This window comes from Pavona decussata, unplaced genomic scaffold (genome assembly GCF_977016875.1).
Source record: "Pavona decussata unplaced genomic scaffold, jaPavDecu1.1 SCAFFOLD_91, whole genome shotgun sequence".
In the NCBI taxonomy this organism is placed as follows: domain Eukaryota; kingdom Metazoa; phylum Cnidaria; class Anthozoa; order Scleractinia; family Agariciidae; genus Pavona; species Pavona decussata.
In genome coordinates this window covers 1,023,524-1,045,356 of record NW_028145508.1, presented here as the reverse complement: position 1 = coordinate 1,045,356, position 21,833 = coordinate 1,023,524, and the positions used below count along the sequence as shown (strand labels likewise).

The 21,833-nt window shown below is 40.9% G+C and overlaps 2 protein-coding genes across 2 annotated transcripts; both read right to left on the bottom strand.

Moving 5' to 3' along the window:
- Positions 1-511: 511 nt before the first annotated feature.
- On the bottom strand, positions 512-3,331 carry LOC146474106 (uncharacterized). The gene has a single exon (XM_085117381.1). It carries the CDS (start codon positions 3,149-3,151, stop codon positions 512-514), a length of 2,640 nt encoding a protein of 879 aa, XP_084973507.1. The 5' UTR covers positions 3,152-3,331.
- A 4,333-nt stretch (positions 3,332-7,664) lies between these two features.
- Positions 7,665-20,541, bottom strand: LOC146474105 (uncharacterized). Its single transcript, XM_085117374.1, has 5 exons — positions 20,351-20,541; positions 13,367-13,584; positions 12,127-12,220; positions 11,393-11,539; positions 7,665-10,252 (listed from the first exon to the last, which is right to left on the bottom strand). The coding sequence occupies exons 1-5, from the start codon at positions 20,466-20,468 to the stop codon at positions 9,693-9,695; spliced, it is 1,137 nt and encodes a 378-aa protein (XP_084973500.1). The 5' UTR covers positions 20,469-20,541; the 3' UTR covers positions 7,665-9,692.
- Positions 20,542-21,833: the final 1,292 nt, after the last annotated feature.

Here is a 21,833-nt window from a genome sequence, read left to right as displayed (position 1 = left end):
TAATTTTTTTGCCATCCATGACAGCACATGGCTGCTCAAAGTTGGTGGAAACGTTGGTTTTTTAGGAGAAGGGAAAACCAGAGTACTCTGAGAAAAACCTTTCGGAACAAGGACAACAACAGACTCAAGCCACATATGAAGGGGTGCTTGGAATAAGGCCCTTTGTGACTTTTGATGTAGGGTCAAATTCTTCTTTTGTTTCACAAGCAAATACAAGGCAATTTGGAAGGAGAATCAAGCAATTTAGACACTAAGGGCTTTTTTTCAGGCAGCCCATCATATGATTCTGAGTCATCAAACCCAGGCCACATTGGTAGGAGGCGAGATGGAGTGCTCTTACAACGGCTCTCACCTTCTATTTGCAAATCAGATGTTTTAAATGAGCACCCGTCTCCCCATAAAATAAGTGCTGCATCAAAGACTCAAAAAATTAAATAAGTACATTTCAAGTAAATACAGTGTTGGTTTGTGAAGGTGACTTTGTAAATGAAATAAACTCATTTTTGCACTACTAAACTGGACACAGTGTTTTTCCTCGGTGGGACTGAAGAATTCCTTTCAACATTTTAACAAAAAGCTTTCTTAAATGTTCAACATCTTCCTCTGTGCTTTCATCAGTGGCATCATCATCAACTTGGGACTCGTCATCATCCAACACTTGCAAGGGCTCAAATTCTGCTCCCGATTTAAAAACCAGCTCGTGTTGTGTTGAATCATAGGCCTTGGTAAGTAAGTTGCAACTGGGTACAAAGAAAGATGGAAGTTGTTCCAAAGTAAGGCACTTTTCAATGTAATCGTAGAGAAGTTTCGCCCAAAGAATGACTTGGTCCTGGGATGTGTTTCGTAGATCTATGTCGAAGTCTCTTTGATAGGCTTTGTTCACCAATGTAAATAATGCATTTTTAAGAAAATAAGAGGTTATTATTTTCTCTGCTTTGATATCTTTATCCTCAGGCTCAATTATTTCTGTTTCCACTTCTTCTGGTATTTCGGGGTGCCACTCTGTCTCAGAGCTACTTGGTTCAAAATATTCAGTCTGTCTGACTTGGTTACTTTCAGTCGAATGTTCCAGTTGTGGTTCTGAAGGTGAATCTGTAAGCATCTGCACACCTTTCCTTGGAGCAATTTCTGGGCATACATATGAATTCCTTATGGCCTTTGCAAGAAGGTAACCGAGTCTCACTTGTGTTGGAAGAGCTCTGAATATTTCTGTTTCAGCCAAAGAAAATGACAGGCGAAAGTGCTTTTCCTGGCTTTTAAAGAACATGTCATTGTGCAATGCAAAGACAACATGGATGCCGCTGTCTTTCATCTGTGAAGTGAACAATGCTGTGTCACAGACATTTGGTGGCCAAAAATTTGGGAAATACAGCGCTGGGACCATGTCTATGTAGATCAGCATATCCTTGAGGACTTTCCCATGCCATCTGACTCGAATTGTTGTTGCATTTGCACCCTTCTCACAAAAACTTACTGGCGAAAGTGCTGATGAGCCTTCCCAAATGTCTTTGGACAAAAATATTTTGTTGAGTTCCTCTGTGAAATCCTCCATCAATTTTGCACTTCTCAAACTTTTGGTTTTGTCAACATACTTCAAAACATCATGGCCAGGGAGACTAAACTTGGGTTGGAGTTGTAGCTGGGCAAACATTGGAGGACTGGAAGCAACTTCAGGCTCTTGAAAACATTTTGAAAGCTCCACCATCGTACACATGAAGTCGAACTCATTAGGAAATCCACACTTAGTTCCCTCGCTTAAGCTACCTGAAAGTTTAGGCACAAAGGAAAGAAGTGGACAGGTTTCGGACATTTTTACTGCCACTTGCTCAACAAGCTTGTTCACTGCACTCTGCACTTCTTTTGCCTGGTCCAATTCTGCGAGAACTCCGACCACAGGTGATGTTAGAAGATTTTCAAGTGTTCTGTTGTGATCACCTTTCAACGTGAAGTCCTCTGATGTCATGCTATCAATTTCTTGTTGCTCAAAAACGTCAAATTCATCTTTCAAAGGAAAAACATCTGGAACGCCGTCTTTTTTGAACCCCTGGTTTAAAGATTTAAAATACTCCTCAAAGAGATCCACGAGCTCAACATATCCAAAATATCTGGCTAATTGAAGTGGAGTTGTGCCAGAGGCATCTGGTTCTCTAACCAGACTTGGTTCACATAGAGTCAAAAGATATTCCAGAGCCATTGGATTGTTGTGGAAAACAGCATGGTGAAAGACGGTTGCGCCTTGGTTGTCCTGAATACCAATTGAACAGCCCGCTTCAATCATGTCTTTAACACTTGTTATGTTTCTCCAGAAGCAGGCAATATGCAGTGGAGTGACACCATTTCTATCTTTAGCATTTAAATCTGCACCATGGTTAATGAGGTACTTGAGGATGGAACTCTGTCGCATTTCAGAAATGACATAGTGCACGAGCGTACACCCAAACATGTCTTGACAGTCAATTTCGTACCCTTCATGTAAGAAATATCGAATTAGTTTTGCATGCCTCAACTTTTCCTCTTCATTCCAATCTAAGTTGCAATCAGTGAATCGCATCATATGCAGAGGTGTCATCCCAAGGCAGTTCTGGTTGTTTACTGAGAGGCCAGCTCTGACCAAAAATTTTATGGTTTCCAAGCTAGCACCTGACTGCACGCCCTCATGTAGAAGGGTTTCACCTCCAGAAGACATCGTACAGGTTAGGTCTACCCCTAGATCAATGAGGACCTGAAGTACATCACTAGCGTCAGGTTGAAAAAGCTGTACATTGCTTAGTAACTCATATCTACCGCAATACATGCGATGAGATTTCTGAAGTGAAAATCCCCAGTCCACAAATGTCTGGCAGACTTTTCTGCTGCAGAGATGTAAAGCCTCCTCAAATGGTAGCTTCCCATAACAATCTCTGCTAAGCATATCAGCGCCATATTTCAGCAGAACGTGGACCATTTTGTCGGCGTCTTCGTGGAAGTGGTTCACATGATGTATTGGTGTCGTTTCCCGATGATCTTTCTGATTCGGATCTGCTCCACTTTTTAGCAAGTCCTCTACAATGTTAATGTTGCCTCTTCGTACTGCATGGTGTAATGGAAATTCTTCAGCCCTTTGGACATCATCCTCACTCACTCTTTTACGAAGCTCACCTTCAAAGCTCATTTTCAAAATCTTTGATCACTCCGAGTCTGCGGTAACACAGTGACCAGTGAGGAGAGACGAGAGAACTAAATGAACTACGCCTTGACCATAACAAAAAATATCAGTTGACGTTGAATTAAAATCCTTTCTGGAGCAATTTCTTTAGCATCCTTTCCGCGGAAAGCCACTTCCTGGTTGTCATGAAACAAGAACACGAGTGTGAACTGGGATCTAGTCAGCGGGGTAGGTACGTTATGTATGGGAACCTATACTGTACCCAATACGAAACACCATACCGGATCTCTTGTAGTAGAAATGCACGTGCCAGACGTCACTTTATATGTAATTAAACCAAACTGATTGCAGGGCTGACACTACGGCAAAGGGTTTATTTATTTGGGCCAATATTTCAACTCAGTGCTAGTTGAAATATTGGCCCAAATAAATAACGGCATATTTTTATATACTTTTTTTATATATTTCTCTGTAAAATACGCAATTCAGTCTAATGACTGCGATGTATTTGTGAATAAACAGTCTATTCTTATTCTTTATTCTTATTCTTATTCGTGGGACAACTGATCCGTTAGACAGCCAGCACTTTAAAATGCTATCGAACATCATACCGCAAAAACTAATAATACTATGACGGCAAAAAATTAAAGGTATTTCAACAAACATCCTTGGGTACCTGAAATATTAGATGATGACAAATTAAAGAGCATATCCTGCACCACACTTGCATAAATACTAGGCCTCGTCCTAAAGGCAAACTTTTGGGAATAAAAAGTCGACTACAATTTCGGAAAGCAAAATATTTACATGCACCCACAGAAAAAGGAAATAAAACAGTCAGGTGATAATCTGTAACACGCAATACTCAAACGCTTTAACTACATTCAACGGACTCATTGCTATAAGAATGAGCAGTAAAGGTGTTTAAAAACGACCGTACCCAATGGGACTGGAATTAATAAAGCAATCGAGAAAACAGACATAACACTGAGCTTTTTCCCAGCCCCACTATTATAAGTCTGCCTATGGGTAGTATTTTGAGTCTATTTTGTTGACTGGATTCTCAAGTTCTGAAGGTGATTTTCACAAAACCTAAAATTCTTAATATATGTGTCCCAGAATGATTTATATTTTGCTAAATACCGAGAAGGCCGGTTTCGAGTGGCCTGCCCAATCCATCATTTTGCCGAATTAAAGACGTTCATGTGAATTCAACTCTCCGTCTGTTTACTGGGCAACTCGGTAAATTGTTATACAAATGGATAAGGGGATACCCTTCCATTGTGTATTTGTATAAGCCCGGGGTAGTCAATCGAAAAAAAATCGGTATCGATCTATAGTGTTAAATTTATTGGTTAATTGTCACCTTCTAAGAAATGCTAGCTTTGGCTATTTTTTTTAATTTGAAAAATACAATGGCGGAATAGAAACTTTTATAACCGAGCGCAGCCATGTTACTTTATAGTTGACGGGACTACCTTCACATGGCAATAACATGGCTTAAACAAACGAAAAGTTGACCCACCTAGAAAGGTAACCCTAGCAAGCAGATAGGGTTACCCTCCGGCTAGGGTAACCCTTGCACCAGACGATTTCCCAGGCGATCAGATCGGGAGCTGTCTCAGCTGTCGCTGCCCCTTTAAGAGACTCTGCAGCTGGCGGACCACTGGAACATTATGCACCCAAACGTAACCTGGCAAGGTGGAACGACCATTATCTAATCCGAGCAAATAACAACTGCTACAATTATGCAAATAACAAAATCACCAACAGCTTTGCACAGCCTGGTATGTCGGCGGCACTTCAATAGGGAAGATTACTCCAGAAAATGTGATAAGAGCCGCGAAAAGCGACGGTTTAGAGAAGATGGATGTGCAACCAACCTACCCATGCCCCAAAGCACCAGAACAACCCAATTGCCTAGTGGCACTCGCCGTTGACGAAGGTTAGAAAATGATCAATTCTTCTATCCAATAGTTGTTAACAGATTTTAAAAATAGTTTCCTGAAATGCTCGAGATCGCCTTTACAAGAGTCTTAAATCGGATATTTCTCAGCGCAGGATAACCTTACACACCTAGAACCCCATCGCTAAAATTCTAAGTCATATTAGTCAGTTCTGAATCCCCATCGTCAAATTCTGGATCCTCCCCAGAAATTTTGACATGTTCTCCTGGATCTTGAATTTGGGTTATAACTTTTTTGTTTCATGTCATTGGTTATTTAGGATACGATTACCCTTGGCTTCGTTTTAGTAATATATTTGCAGCGGTTTTACATGAAACAAACAGAGTAACAAGATAACAGAGTAACAAGGTAACTGAGTAACAAGGTAACAGGGTAACAAAGTAACAAGGTAACAAAACAACAGAGTAACAAGGTAACAGGGTAGCAAGGTAACAGAGTAAAAAGGTAACAAGGTAACAGGGTAACAGTGTTACAAGGTAACAAGGTAACAGACTGAGTAACAAGGTAACAGGCTAACAGAGTAACAAGGTAACAGGGTAGCAAGGTAACAGAGTAACAAGGTAACAGGGTAACAGTGTTACAAGGTAACAAGGTAACAGACTGAGTAACAAGGTAACAGGCTAACAGAGTAACAAGGTAACAGGCTAACAGAGTAACAAGGTAACAAAGTAACAGAGTAACAAGGTAACAGAGTAACAGAGTTACAAGGTAACAAGGTAACAGACTGAGTAACAAGGTAACAAAGTAAAAGTGTTACAAGGTAACAAGAGGTAACAGACTGAGTAACAAGGTAACAGGCTAACAGAGTAACAAGATAACAAAATAACAGAGTAACAAGGTAACAGGGTAACAAGGTAACAGAGTAACAAGGTAACAGAGTAACAGTGTAACAAGGAAACAAGGTAACAGACAGAGTAACAAGGTAACAGGCTAACAGAGCAAAAGGGTAACAAAATAACAGAGTAACAAGGTAACAAAGTAACAGAGTAACAAGTATGTATTCCTATTCCGAAATAGGGTCAATCGAACTCACCCTTAAGGTAAAAGAAAGGTAAAGTCGCACTACGCGCCTAAGTGGCGCACACGGCCGGAGCTTAGCCCGGTTTCGTTAGCATGAAGCATCTAGGAGTATTGCTACTCCCCCTGGATGGGATGATAGTCCATCGCAGGATTACCCCCAGCAGTATGTCGCCAGTACCCGTTTATACACCTGGGTTTATCCCCGTTTATACACCTGGGTTTATCCCCCCTGGATGGGATGATAGTCCATCGCAGGATTACCCCCAGCAGTATGTCGCCAGTACCCGTTTATACACCTGGGTAAAGAGAGACAAATCGATTGGAGCAAAGTTTCTTGTCTAAGGAAACAACACAGCAATGAAGAGACCAACCCGGCCTCGAACCACCGACATTCCGAGCGTCTGATCTAAAGTCCGACGCGCTAACCACTACACCACCGCGCCTCCACAACGCACCGAAAACAGTCATAGATTTTCCACGCTTTGCGTTCCCGTGACTAGGCAAGCGCCCTCCCTACCCCACCACCCCCCCACTCCCCCGTCTCTCCCCCGCTTATTTTTTCGATCTAAACCGAGACGCGGCCAAAATATTTCGTTTCTCCAAGAGAAACAAGTCAAGCGTTGGAGAGAGGAGACCCATTCACCCGAAAGTTTGAATCCACCACTGAAGACGCTCAGATGACAACGGACGAGTAAGACAGACGTCTATTAAGTGCGTCAGAGGCGCTTAATTTCAGACGCTGGAAAGCGTCTGAATGAAAATTCGTCTAACGTCTAATGCATTCGCCTGATTTCCCGTATTTATACAAGACGTCTTATAATACAGCCATTCAAGGTGGCAGCCGATCAGCGTATTCGACGATTGAAATCAGTCAAAATGAGGTCGAAGGTAAAAGCAACTTTATTTATACACGTCTTTTCTTTCGGGTTAAAAATGCAAAACTTTTCAGCGAAAACCAAAACTATCCCAATCAATTAAGAAGCATTATACAAGGCTAACAAGGCCTGATTCCATTCTGTAAGTTAACTGAGCCTTAACTATAACATTACAAATCTTGCACGTTAAACTTAGAATGCCTTCCATTTGCCAGACTGCCCGCCCAGTCTGTGAAACGAATGGATCATTTTGAGTGGGTGGTGCCGCAAGATCTTGAAAAATTATCACTCTCAGAAAATGGTACACGCTACTTTGAAGAAATTCGAAGGACTAGGAAAACAACTTATCCTTCAAGTTGGTACATTCCATTTGGGAACTGCTGCCCAGTTCTGACAATTGGAAAGTGCATACCCTGTGAGTGCCTTCCATGAGCCAGCACTGGCCGGCAAGAGCAGCCAGGCTGTAAATGAAATGTTTCATTTTGAAGGCCAGGGATGGTACTGCAAAATCTTGAAACTAATCACTCCGAAAACGGTACGTGCTATTTTGAAGAAACTTGAAGGACTAGAATAAAACTTGGTACATTCCGTTTACAAACTTAACGGTCTCGCTCGCCACTTCTGACAAATGGAAACGGCGCCCTCAGACAATAGAAGTACGTTCAGGCTTAAATGTAATTAAAGTACGTAAAATTCTCCTTTACAGGGCTCCGTGTCTACAAACAAATAATTATCAGTAAATCTAGTCGCTTTAGGGATTGTAGAACTTAACATCGTGGGTCAACAGACGAAAAAGCAAGGTACTGGAAACGTTCTACTCCGTACGTTAGAGAGTTTTCCATTGTTTTATTCTCGTTTTACCTAATATGATAAGGGAGTTTAAGAATTAAGCTACTACGGCGACGGCGACGGCGACGGCAATGAGAACGTCACAAAACAATAGGATTTAATGAGAAAATCAAAGGCCCTGCACGTGCGTTATAAATTTTGGTACATTTCAGTTCGCCGTAATCGACCAAACAACAACATGAAATGACCAAATTCAATGTTTTGTGTAGTACGTGACCACATGACGGTAAATGTTTCATTCTCTTTATCAACTTGAAGGCAGTTCCCACCTGTTCTGTTACTGAATAGTTCGGCCACGTTGTACAAATTGAACGAATTGGAATAATCGCGAAGTAGTACAAGTAACGCGAACTTTTATTTTCAAGCGACGTTTTAGTTGTCGTTGCCGTCGCTGTTTCTTAAAGTCCCTTACTCTCACATATTTCACTTGGTTATGAACTACAGTAAAATGATTAAAGATATTTCATATTCAAACTCACAATTCGCTTTATTCGAAAGGTGAGAGCGATACGATACGATACTTTATTTAACGTGGGATTTACGCTTAGCTTAATCAGCTAGTTTACAGGTAATCCACGGCCAAGTATATACTAAAAATTAGAAACTAAAAAATGAACAACAATTCATGGTATAGAAACTGTAAAAGCTAAGAACTAAGAATCAAATTCAATAACAGTCAAAACTTAAGGTTACCCTATACCCTAAGAGGTGTCTTCAGAGGTGTCTCGCGTCCAAGCGATGTAGCGCGTCCGGTTTAAACCGTAGATACCTGAACCTTTACATCAAATTAAAGCTTATAGAGCTGGCTATCAAACTAAACGAATTTGCCGAATTTTGAGCGCTGTTTTCTTGAATCAATTTTTTCACTTGGAGGAGCCCCTTCAAAGAGATAAAACTCAAAAGGAATTTGTTCGTTTGCCTTCAAATTTGGACAGTAGCTAGTTTAACATGAAAACAACAAAAACGTGTCTGCGAATTTTTTCTTTCGAAATATTTCTTCTCCGAGAACGATTTTTGTACGATCACTCCACATTTTTTTTCATCCTATTTCGAAAATGCTCTATAACTTTTCATTGCGATTGAATATGGCAAAACGCAGACTCTTTTTTTTAGTGCTTTGGGTCCGGAAACTGAGGAGCAAATAAAATTAGCAAAAAGCAAAATTCGCTTTGACAGTCTTGTAGTAAGCTTTAAAAAGGTAATTCGGACGCTCGCATTTAGAGGTCGTGAAAAATTCGACAATTCATTTTATTTCACAATTTTTGGTATAGTTTGATAGCCAGTTCTATAAGATTTAACTTAACTGATTTGATATAGGGGTTTGGGTATCTGGAGTTTTAACTAGACGCGCTACATCGCTTAAGCGCGAGACACCTCTGAAGGTATAGGACAACCTTAAGCGATCGGAGCGAGGTAGATCAGTATTTTATGCATGGTTCAATTTCTACTGTTACAACACCCCCCACCCCCACCCCACCTACCCACCCCGCAAACGAGCACATCCCAAGAGACATGCAATTGCGATCCCGGGGATGCCGTACTTCGCTCGCTTTGCTATCCCCCCCAAAAATAAGGGAAAAGTCATCATCTAGCATATAAGAGTTTTTCTTCGGCTTAAAAACAACTGGTGAAAGTGCAGTGTTAATTAAACGAGTAAGTATGTCATAGTGCACAGAAATCAATTTTGTAGAAAGCGCAAACTGATAACCGTAATTAAGAGACAGCGATGCAACTACAAGATATATTCTACACTGTCAACTATTTGAAAGTAAATATTTGGACCTCTCCTCTCCTCTCGTATCTCGATCTCCTATCTGTTCTTGCCAAGTCAGGGGTCTAACGAACGTATACTTTCCAGAAATCACCAATAGACAAGGCTCCGGATGCCATTGTATCATCGCATTCATACCTCAAACTATATCCGCCCTGCGGATCCAGCATCCAGTGGTAAGCGTATCCCACCAAAGCTGGGAACTGATACAATCTCTTTTGATCTTCATCATGTCCCCATTTTCCAATTCTATACGAACCGTTTAACCTTTGGTGCCCCCATTCTGTGCACTCTCTCGCTAACCTCGAGTTGTCGTCTTCCATTCTCACAAACGAGCCACATGAGTCGGGCATGACATCCGTCTGGCCGCTAAAGTATCGGACGACAGCTTCACCAGAGCTGTTAGCAGCCGTAATCACGTGGAACGTACGTGGCGTCTTGTTTTTACTGCAGTGGAATCTGAGCTGAGTGAAGGGGTAGTGAGTGAACAGCTCTTTCATGGCGTTTGTTTGGAGAACCATCTGATCGCTGCTTATTCCACGGTAGGAAGTCTTGGTTGGCAGCTGAACGCGAGAGGAAAGAGTTGAGCTCTGTACCACAATATTGGAAACAAGAAGCCAGCCTCCTAAAATGAAGCAACTGAGTTCAGTTAGAACAGAAACTCGTGTTTCTGTATGTTATGAAATGTGACTGGATAAAGATTGTGTATATGCACGACCACGTCCCCTAAAAAAATAACGACAAGAATATTTAAGGTTGCATTCGATTGAAGGTATCTCGGAATTAGAAATAAGCGGTATAGCTGTAAGATTTCTCTTTTTAAGTAAATCTGGGAAGATATTTCTGCAAAATTCGCTGACACACGATAAGAGCCATTTTGTACTCTGGCAACTCCAAAAACCTCTTACGAGCGATTTCTTGTCTTGTCATCATTAAATTGTACGTATTCCTATTCCAGAATAGGATCAATCAAACGCAACCTAAGTTATATAAAGCTTTAAGCGAGAACAAAGAAGTTGAATTTCAAAAGCCGGCCTCCTGAGATTGGCAAAGTTTATTTCTGATTTGACTAACATAGGTTGTACAAACATGAGCACTCCCCTTCAAAAATTAGAAACGAAAGAAAATTTTACTTCATTACAGCCAACTGAAGCTGAAGTGAGCATAAGAATAAGTAAAGCTACTTTAGATCACCAAAACAACCAGTTTATAAGAACGTTGAGGCTGAGATTAACTGACTAAATTTTAAGAGCATACTAAGGACTTTACCCAGGCTGAGAGTGAGTTAAGATCATTTAATTTTTATTTCCACCAATTGTTTTTAAAATGAACAGTATAAACACGGATAAAATAATACATGTAAAACTGTAGTCTATACAGTCCAATTAACTCAAATGATAAAGGGACACATTTAAGGATATATATTAACGATGGATTTCTTATTGCATGCCTAGTGCATAGTTGAATATCTCATTTTGTGTCGGACTTAGGCTGTATTTTTTGTCTTGGTCTCATCCGCATAGATTTATTGAAATATTAACAGGTAACTTAAGAACATTCTAAGAACTTTTTCAGGCTCAAAAAAAAAAAAAGAACGTTCACTCCATGCCAAAATTAGACGTTATTATGGAACTGAGAGTGTAACCTAAAACTTTGAAATACTATGAAATCGCTTTTTCTGATTGCTAAAGGATAGGACGAAATAGTATTTAATTAACAAGCCATTAAAAATTTTAAGAACCATCTCCGGAAAATTAAATCGTACCTCCGTCAGTTGTCATGTCACAATAAACGTTCAAAGGGTTTCTAATTTTTTCAGGGTCGATCCAGTACTTCCCGTTTCCTTTTGAGTCTCCAGAGTCCCGAATGTCCTTACAAGCTTGAGGCAGATGAGAATTCAGTCCTCGTGTTCCTACAATAAAAAACATGACAATCCACGTTAGAGCCAAAGTAATTACTTTGGCCAACCACAACAGAGGCAAACAGCGCCAGGAACCAATCAGAACTCGGAGCAAATACATGTAATGGGCATTAAGCGCGGGAAAATGCGAACGAACCAGACACGATTGGTTTTGAATTCCCAACAGCTTACTAGGTCCGAAAAATACCTTACCGATAACGTTTGCCATTTTAAAGAACGTATTTCCACGGTTGAGGTAAATTACTACTAGTGTAAATTACTGCTGCAGTCGAAAAAAGGAGTTTTAAAAGAATTGTTTAAAGCCCGAAAAGCCGGATACTTAGGTTAATCTTGTGAACGAGAAACGAACCTCTCGGGAACACCCAATTGCGAATTCGCCTACTGCGAGAAACTGTGGCGCATGCCCGCTTGTTTTGTTTGTAAATTTTCTTTCCAAACAGTTGTCCCTGTTTGAATTCGATGAGATGCATGTGGAAGAAAGGGCTTTTGACGCAAAAACTTCCTACGAAATGTTGGGTTGGAAATCTGAGGGGATATTTGAATACAGTTCAGGATGAATCATTAAACGGCTTGCTTACGCGTTTCACAACGTTTCCCTTTGTAGCCAGGATGACAATGGCCACTGTTGGGAGATCTTCCATTCTGTTCCTGGGAAACATCGATGCACGACACCTGGAAAAATGGAACAAATTCAGATCACCGATTAGCTGGTGTTAAAGATTATTCAGGTTATTCATTTAAGAATTTTATATATTTGCGTCGACGAAGGAGACGCTTCCTAATCGAGTCGTCCCAAAACTGTCCATCATGCCCAGCGCGCGTGTTCCTTAGCGCAAAAAATCGAGAAAATATGTCTGTGCAAAATCGCACCGTCACAATAGCATAATGAATATGACAGTCCATCATGCCCAGCGCGTCTCGTACCCAATGCTTACCGCTGTAAATGTTCAGCGGCAGCAGCCTACCGCTGTAAATGTTCCTAAGCGCAAGTAATCGAGAAAAGAGGTTGTATATCGGATAGTATATCGGATGGGATTGATATAAAAATAGATATTAAGTAGTAATAATCGAAGATTATAGTGCGTCGACTTAGGCCCCTAGGCTTCTAACTGGGTTGCATAAATCATGTTAAGATTACAGGAACCTGTAAGTAAGTTGCAACACATTAGGTTATTGTCTGGGAACAATTGTCAACAGCCGTTAGAAACGTTTTATGCTACCTGTCCTAGGTGTTTATAGGGCATCCTACCAAGGATGCGGCGGATATTTCAGAAAGAAAAGGATCTTACCTTGTCTTGTACTTTTCGTTTTGTACTTTTCGCAGCGAAACCACGGGGAACGGTACGAAACGCGCGCGGGACGTCAAGATGCTATTGTGACGTTTTTATAATGAACGATGAAAGAAAAGTTCCTCGGAGATGCATGACATGACCACACTGAAGAAACGTCTATGTTTTTTAAAACCATTTTTGACACCTTTTGATATTAATTTTTATAACAATTTAATTTACAGGTTCCTGTAATCTTAACATGATTTATGCAACCCAGTTAGAAGCCTTGGGGCCTAAGTCGACGCACTATAATCTTCGATTACTACTAGTTTAATTTGTTTTTCACAGATTTCACATTTACTCGGAAGTATTTTGTCTCGGACGCATCGGAAGTTATTTTAAGTTTTCAACCTCGTTCCCAGGGTCTCTCCTCTTCCTCCCTGGGACGTGAAGAGGAGAGATCCTGGGAACGAGGTTGTTAAGTTTTCTCTTAAAATAATTGTTATGAGCTAGGCGAAGGGAAAACCATTTTAAATATAAGACTGACCTCAAGCGAGCCATAGTAGTTGGATCCTATCTTCCTTTTAAAATCATCCGGTTTCATCTGGCGAGTTTTGTTGTTTAGTTCGCAAACTCGTTTGGCATTATCAGCACCGGGTTGAACATTAAATGACTTGCAAGTGTTGTTTTCGATGCACTTCAGCTGACATTCAAACTCGTCGGTAACAAATGCCTTGGCCACCACGTGACCCACTAAAACGTGATCTGAAAAACGATAAGAAAATGAATGAATTTGTTAAGGTGGGACATCTGTTGCGAGTTTTCCAGTTCACTGAAATTTTCTCTCAGACTTAAGAAAAATTCATAATTAAGGTGGCCGAATACAGTTTTTTAGTGGACAGGTGTTAGAAGACGTTATTTGGAAACTATGTACTTCTGGATGCCCAAAATTGATATGGTGTAAGACTAGATGTCATAAGTCATCATGTCTTGGCTTTGCGAACGAAGGTCTATGAAAGAGGAGGTCCGCGTCGACTGCAAGTACGCTCGTGGGGCGGACGAGACGACTGCGTGTGCCGTCAAGCCTCCCAGTTCTTCCTCCTTTTTTAGTCCTTGAGGCTGGCCCCGCGCGTGTTTTCGAAGGAGGAGAGAGCCTGGTGGATGGTGTGTCGCAAAGCCTTGAGGTCAGTAGCTAGGATAGACCTCTGGCAGTTGTCGATGTGGCAGGAGCCAGGGACTTCTTTGCACCCTTTCGTCGGTGACTCTCTGTCGCGATGGCCAGTGGGATAATTCACCAATTTGCGATGAACCTCCATTCCAAACTGGAGACGTGCCCTGCCTAGTGTAGCTGGGTCTTCAGAAGCATGGCTTCGATGAATGGGACCTCCTTCCGTTCGAGGACCTCGATGTTGGTGATGAAATCACTGCAGTGGATGTTGAGGAGAATGCGGAGACTGTATAGCGTTGATGGACGCGCTCGAGAGCTGAGTCGAAGGTGGCAATGGTAATAAGTGATCCACGACTCAGAGCCAAAGAGGAGGGCGGTCAGTACGACGGCTCTATAAACGCTGGTCTTGGTACCTTTGTTCACAGGTGTTCGTTGTTCCACACGTATTTGTTCAATCTGCCGAAGTGTTTGCCTTTCCTAGTCTGTCGATCTTGGCATCTGATGAGATACCATGTAGGCGAACTGGTGAAATGTTTTTAGTACTGTCTCTCCGATGTTGATGTTGGAAGGGCGGTACTCTTCCCGAGGTGCATCCTGGCGGAGGACTTTTATCTTCCTCACGCTGACTTCTGGTCAGAAGAGCTGGGCAGTCTCTGCGAAGCAGGATGTTATGCGCTGCAAGGCTTTCTCCGTATGGGCAACAAGGGCAGCATCGTCGGCGAAGAAGATGTCCCTGATCAGTTGCTCCAAGGTCTTTGCGCGGGTCTACAGCCGCCTCAACGGTTGCTCAGGCTACCATCGGTACGATAGTTGATGTAGATGTCACCGGGGGGGGGGGGGTACTCCCCTATATAAGCTATATAGGTATGTGCCACCCTAAAGGGTATGGTTTTTGAGCCGTTTTGGTCTGAAAGCGGGTATAGATTTTGACAATTACGGTCTGAAATCGGGTCGGGTTTTTGGGGCGGCGAACATTTACGAAAGTTTACAAACATATTTTTCTTCTCAGTGCGTAACTGGAACGACTAACTGATAGCGAGAAAAAGAAATAGATAAACTATGTTATTCCAGCTTACTTTTACTCCTTGCGTCAACTTCCGTTCGGCACTGATGCATAATTATCAGGTCTGAAAACGGGTATGAATTTTAGAGGTCAGGTCTGAAAACGGGTGTGGGAAATGGCATTTTTAGGTCTGAAATAGGGTCGGGATTTGAAGACCCGGGCGGCACACCCCCACCAAGAATTCCGAGGAGTACCCCCCGGGAGATGTCACCTTCTTAATAGCTTCGTCAAGATCTTCTGCATCTTGTTTAAGTATCTTACCAAAGAAGATGGTGAAGAGAGTTGGTGCGAGGACGCAACCCTTCTTCACACCGTTCACAATCGGGAGGGGCGCTGACATTATGTAATCACATCGCCATTTTCACTTCAATATGAGAGACTAGGTAGGACAGGCACGAGAGTTAGCACACTTACAAGCGTTAAACAGTTGGAGGTGAACGGGAGGGGTTAGAAAAGAACTCGTGTCCCCTTCTCTTTTGTTACGTCAACCAGTTTCCATAAAGAAAGTATGTACAAGACTTAAAACAAGCAACGTACCAGACGCGGTTCCCTTCATGTGCCATACCTGTTACATTCAACTCTGACTGTGGAGCTCTCTATTTTTTGTTGCCATGGAAAACCGTTCACGTGTTAAGAGCACATCAGCACACTATGATAGATACATGGTTATTCAAATTCAAATAAACTGCACTAACAAAATGATGAAAACAAAAGGGCCAACCATGAACGTAACTTCAAGGTTCCAGCCGCCCAGAAGGGAGAACCAAGAGTTCAAACCTATACAAGGATTCCTAAGATCAAAAATAAAGCTTCACCTTTACAAGTCGAAATAACATTTCTTGAAGTAAAAGCTAATTTTTATTTCAAGCTTTGTATGTATTTGTTTGGTAGCTTTGGTTCCAAAAAATGTAATGTCGGCAGACACGGTAAGTGAGGTTGCTGGAACTTCAACGCTTTAAATTTCTCGCATATGCTATATGCTTTGACAAACGTATTTCTTTGCCATCAACAGCGACTAGAAAGGAAAAAATTCAAAGTCAGTCAGTTGTGGAGAACGCGTGCACACGATGGTGAAGTTTAATTTCATTCTGTATTTTAACTCGATCGCCGTTCCTACCAATTTAGTTCCTTTAAAAGTTCGCCCCCATTCCGTACAGGTTGAGCGACAAAATTCAACAACATCTATTAAATTCGGGAACTGTGTGAATGTTTGTTCGATTTTTTTAAAAATAGTTGTAAACGCATCACAGTTATGTCTGCAACTGGAGCCGGTGCAAAAAGAAAACCTCAAAAATCCAGTTGAACAGAATTCAAACCCATGACTTCTGCAATACCAGTTCAGTGCTTTGACTAAAAACTGAACTATCAAGCCAAAGAAGTGAGAGTTACCCTGCATAATGGCAGAATATCTTTCTTCCTTTTGCTTGGGCGCTGTCAGCACCCGAGCTAATTGAAGAAAATGACGCTGTTTTAAATACATAATAAAATACAGAAGCCACCCGTTTTAGAGGGCTGACAGTAATTTGAGAAAAGTACGGCGTAGGTTTGTTTCACAAATTACTGATCTGTATTTTGCAGCAAAACGGTTACCCTGCATTTTAATTTATGTTGTCATAACCTTTCATTACTGAGCCATTGTTGAGTTAGACTCTCCCAAAAATACTCTTTTCAAAAAACGTCATGCAGGTCCTTTGAAGTTTTCAATATCAGAATTTAAATATAAATTAAGTATCCTCTTAAAACTTCGTTCAGTTGCTTTAGCCGGGGCCAAGGTTGAACCTCACATGACGGACGACCCATCAAAATTGAACTTGTTACACAGAGGCAAGTTCTCACTATTCTTGAATCGCTGAACACGAATAACGCCACTGGCAGACTAATGTCAGTGACAGTATTTCACCTAAGGCTTTGAATTTCCCGCGTATGCTATATGCTTTGGTAAATGTATTTCTTTGCCGTAAAGAGCGATCGACGAGAAAAGATCGAATTCAAAGTCGGTCAGTTGTGGAGAACGTAAGCACACGATGGTGAAGTTTAATTTCATTTTGTATTTTAACTCGATCGCCGTTCCTACCAATTTAGTTCCTTTAAAAGTTCGCCGCCATTCCGTACAGGATGAACGAGTTGGAATACTCGCGTGAATTAAGGCATGGGCCCAAAATTGTTCTCAGAAAAAGTGTGGGGGTTGTCTATCTCTAAACACTTTTAATGTAGACAGATGAAACTTTGACAGATACATACATTATTCATTTGCGGTAATTTGGTACTTTTAAATTATGCAAATAAGGTCACATGACTTCCATCGGCAGAAAAAGCTTTATCTTAAAATGGCAACACTTTTTCTTGCGTCCTTAATTTATTTATCATTTTAATAATGTTAAGGGCGTTTATTATATCACTTCTGTGCTTGGCCTTCTTAAGATTTTTCTAAGGAAAGGCCTAACGGAGGGGGATAATTGTCTTGGGGGACTGGGTACTAATCGAAAAATCCGTGTATTTAAAAAATTATTTAAAAATTCAAAAGGGGCCAAGCACAGTTTTGTAGATGCTATTATTGCAAGTTGTCTCGTACCAGTTAGGTTAAATATCTCAAAACAAAAAGTGTTGCCATTTTTGCTTTCATCATTTTAAGTAAATTGTGGCCGTGCAAAGTCACGTGACAACATTTACATAATTAAAAAACACCAAATTGACACAATTTGTCGATATATGTATCTGGCAAAGTTTCAACCTTCTAGTGCCAAAGTGTTCTGAGATAGACCACCCCCCTTCACTTTTTGAGCGATTTATTAGGGGCCCATGCCTTAATTTACCTGAGTAACCGCGAAGTGCAGCTCAAAAACCATAACTTTATATTTTCACCGAAGTGACGTTTTCGTTGGCGTTCCCGTCGTCGGTTTACATGCAAGTTAATTAAGCTCTTTGTAAAAAGACCTTAATTAATTTTTTGTGACAGCTGGTACACTTTCAAGCCCAACAATTCTGACTTGGCTTTTTTGAAATATGTAAACCCCCCCCCAAAAAAAAGGCCATCAAAGAATTAGATCATGCAAAATTTTCGGTTTGCGTTTTCTTCAAGAATGCAGGTTTAGCCAGCAACAACAACAACAACAACAACAACAACTACAACAACAACAATTTATTATGAGAAAAGACACATTACAATATTACATACCCACAATTAGCAAGGGCTATTCGAGGTGGGTAGCATTTACAGCTGTTTGCACGGTCAAAAGGAAAAGAAAATTCACAGCACAAAAATAGAAATGATTCATTAAGCAAAGAGAAAGAGAATTAAATAAGAAAATAGATGAATAAATAAAACACCTAAATGACTAATTATTATGACTAATTATTATTTTAGCCAAAGATACTTCTGGATCACGGGCTTATTTTTCTAGCGCCTTTTTCCGCACTGTATTCCCACTTAAGAACCTGTCCACGATGTATCAGCCATTAAGGTTTCCGGTTGAGAAAATTCAACAACATCTAGAAAATGCGGGAACTGTGTTGGTTCGATTTTTTGAATAGGTGTAAACGCATCACAGTTATGTATGCAACTGGAGCAGGTGCAGAAAGAAAACCTCAAATATCCAGTTGAACAGGATTCAAACTCATGACTTTCGCAATACCAGTTCAGTGCTGTGACTAAAAACTGAACTATCAAGCCAAAGAAGTGAGAGTTACCCTTCATAATGGCAGAATATCCTTCTTCCTTTTGCTTGGGCGCTGTCAGCACCCAAACTGATTATAAAAAATGATGCTGTTTTTAATACAATAATAAAATGCAAATAGCAACTCGTTTTAGAGGGCTAACAGTAACTTGAGAAAAGTACGGCGTAGGTTTGTTTCACAAATTACTGATCTGTATTTTGCAGCAAAACGGTTACCCTGCATTTTAATTTATGTTGTCATAACCTTTCATTACTGAGCCATTGCTGAGTTCGACTCTCTCAAAAATACTCTTTTCAAAAAACTTCATGCAGGTCCTTTGAAGTTTTCAATATCAGAGCTATAAATATAAATAAAGTATCTTCTTAAAACTTTGTTCAGTTGCTTTGGCCGGGGCCAAAGGTTGACCCTCACATGACGGACGAGCCATCAAAATTGAACTTGTTACACGGAGGCAAGTTCTCACTATTCTTGAATCGCTGAACACGAATAAAGCCACTGGCAGACTAATGTCAGCGACAGTATTCCACCTAAGGCTTTGAATTTCCCGCATATGCTATATGCTTTGGTAAATGTATTTCTTTGCCGTAAAGAGCGATCGACGAGAAAAGATCGAATTCAAAGTCGGTCAGTTGTGGAGAACGTAAGCACACGATGGTGAAGTTTAATTTCATTCTGTATTTTAACTCGATCACCGTTCCTACCAATTTAGTTCCTTTAAAAGTTCGCCCCCATTCCGTACAGGATGAACGAGTTGGAATAACCGCGAAGTGTAGCTCAAAAACCATAACTTTATATTTTCACTGAAGTGACGTTTTCGTTGGCGTTCCCGTCGTCGGTGTTTACATGCAAGTCAATTAAGCTCTCTGTAGAAAGACCTTAATTATTTTTTTGCGACAGCTGGCACACTTTCAAGCCAACAATTCTGACTTGGCTGTTTTAAATATGTAAACCCAAAAAAGAAAGCGATCAAAGAACAGGATCATGCAATATTTTCGCTTTGCGTTTCCCTCGGGTTTAGCCAGCCAGAGATACTTCTGAATCACGGGCTAATTTTTCTAGCGTCTTTTTCCCCACTGTATTCCCACTTAAGGACCTGTTCACGATATATTTGCCAATGGGATTCGCCGCTGAGAAAATTCAACAACATCTAAACGCATCACAGTTATGTATCCAGCTGGAGCAGGTGCAAAAAGTTAACCTCAAAAATCCAGTTGAACAGGATTCAAACCCATGACTTCTGCAATACCAGTTCAGTGCTCTGACTAAAGCCAAAGTAGCGAGAGTTACCCTGCATAATGGCAGAATATTCTTCTTCCTTCTGTTTGGGCGCTGTCAGCACCCGAGCACAAGGAGAAGTGTGGCTGAAGAAGTCGGAACTTCTTTCTCGCTGGGTATTTAATTTTGTAAGTTCGTAGCGAGCACTCTCAGTCGAAAGATGAATGAAGTTCACTCATTCCACAAACTCGTTTAAAATTTCCTCAAATGATATGTGAAATCAGAAAAGAAGAGAAAAGAAGACATTCAATATTTTGTTGTTGGTTTGCTCCAGTTTCTGAATGGAAACAGTGCATGAACAGTTTATAAGTTTAGACGATGGAAAAAGAAATGAAAACGTGTTAACTTACCGTATTGAGTTTCGAAAACGCTTGCACAAGAATCTGTGTTCATCGCAACGAGCAAAACTCCAAACAGGATATTGAAAGACACAAAGATCAACCGAGTCAGCCAAAAAACAGCGGCCATCACTCAATAGGACCCGAGTTTTTTGGCGCTAAACAATTTAAACAGTGTTTTTTGGACAGTGCCAGAAGTGGAGCTTGGCTGCACTTAGACAGTAAAACCCTGAACAACCCTGACAAAAATATAATATTAATTATTAACTTGTTTTCAGGTCGCTCGGCTTGTTTTAGGCACCAAGCCAAGAGCTAATTGTGTCTTATTGGCTTCCTTGATTATGTATCTGTCCTTAAGGAAGTCAACAATCCGCTGAAAGCAACTGAAAGCAATTTAATGTCGGAGAAAACAATCAAACAAATGATTTATTTATGCTTGTTGAAAATACGTACTTGCTGAATAAAATATAAAAATTAAAAGTGTAAAGAAAACAATTACAAAGCTTAGATATATCAGTGAAAACTACTATTTGTGGCTATTAAAGCCCCATTTACACGGCAGAAAATTTTTGGGACGGCTCGGATGAAAAAAGTACGCGTACCGAAAAAATTGGTTCGGCACGGATAGAAACGACTTTGCCCCGTCCTTGCCGGATCAAAATTTCACCCGTGCTCGGACCATGTTGTTATAAACACGAAGTAGTCGTAATCGTTTTCGTATAAATTCTGATTTATTCCGCTCTGATATCGTACAGAAAGAGAACCTTTCGAGTTAAATCACACGCCCCTAAATAAACCCACCAAATTTGATATCCTACAAAAACCAGTAAATCAAGTTGTTGTCATGTGCTCTCTTTGTACAAACAAAACGAAAAGCGTGACGACTTTGATTACATAACAAATACGCGTGGCTGTTTATGACACATGTCGAGAGGTAGTCCGAGCACGGATAAAATTGGTACGCGATCCTGAAAATCTAGCCCAGCTCGGGTAAAGTATGCAGTGTAAACGATTAGCCGTGCAGAACTAACTTTTCTAAAAGATGAGCCTTCATGCCTTTGGTCAGCACCAATTTGGGAGAGCATGTGCAAATCGGCCCTCGATTCACCCAACATGGCGCATAGCGGGAAGACGCTGCAAAAAGTCGACTACAATTTCAGAAAGCGAAATATTTACATGCACCCACAAAACAGGAAATAAAACAGTGATAATCTGTATCGTGAAATACTAAAACGCTTTAACTACATTCAACGGACACATTGCTGTAAGAATGAGCAGTGAAGGTGTTTAAAACTGATCAAGTACGGCTCCGTCTCTTGAGCCTTCGTTCCCGGGGGGGGGGGGGTACTCCCCCAAAAAATGGATAGGGGTGTGCGGCCCGCTTCCCAAAACTCTTACCCTATTTATGACCTGATAGTGTCTGGTCAACTTCAGTTCGAAAACCCCTGGAGTCCAGCGCGTGACGGGAACGCGTGATAAGCCGTTGCGGCACGCA

Coding starts and splice junctions, on each gene's coding strand:
- LOC146474106 (XM_085117381.1), bottom strand. CDS start 3,151: ATGAGCTTTGAAGGTGAGCTTCGTAAAAGAGTGAGTGAGGATGATGTC.
- LOC146474105 (XM_085117374.1), bottom strand. CDS start 20,468: ATGGCCGCTGTTTTTTGGCTGACTCGGTTGATCTTTGTGTCTTTCAAT. Junction 13,585..20,350: donor CGTTTTCGAAACTCAATACG/GTAAGTTAACAC, acceptor ATCGTTTTTCAG/ATCACGTTTTAGTGGGTCAC. Junction 10,253..11,392: donor TGACATGACAACTGACGGAG/GTACGATTTAAT, acceptor GCTTCATTTTAG/GAGGCTGGCTTCTTGTTTCC.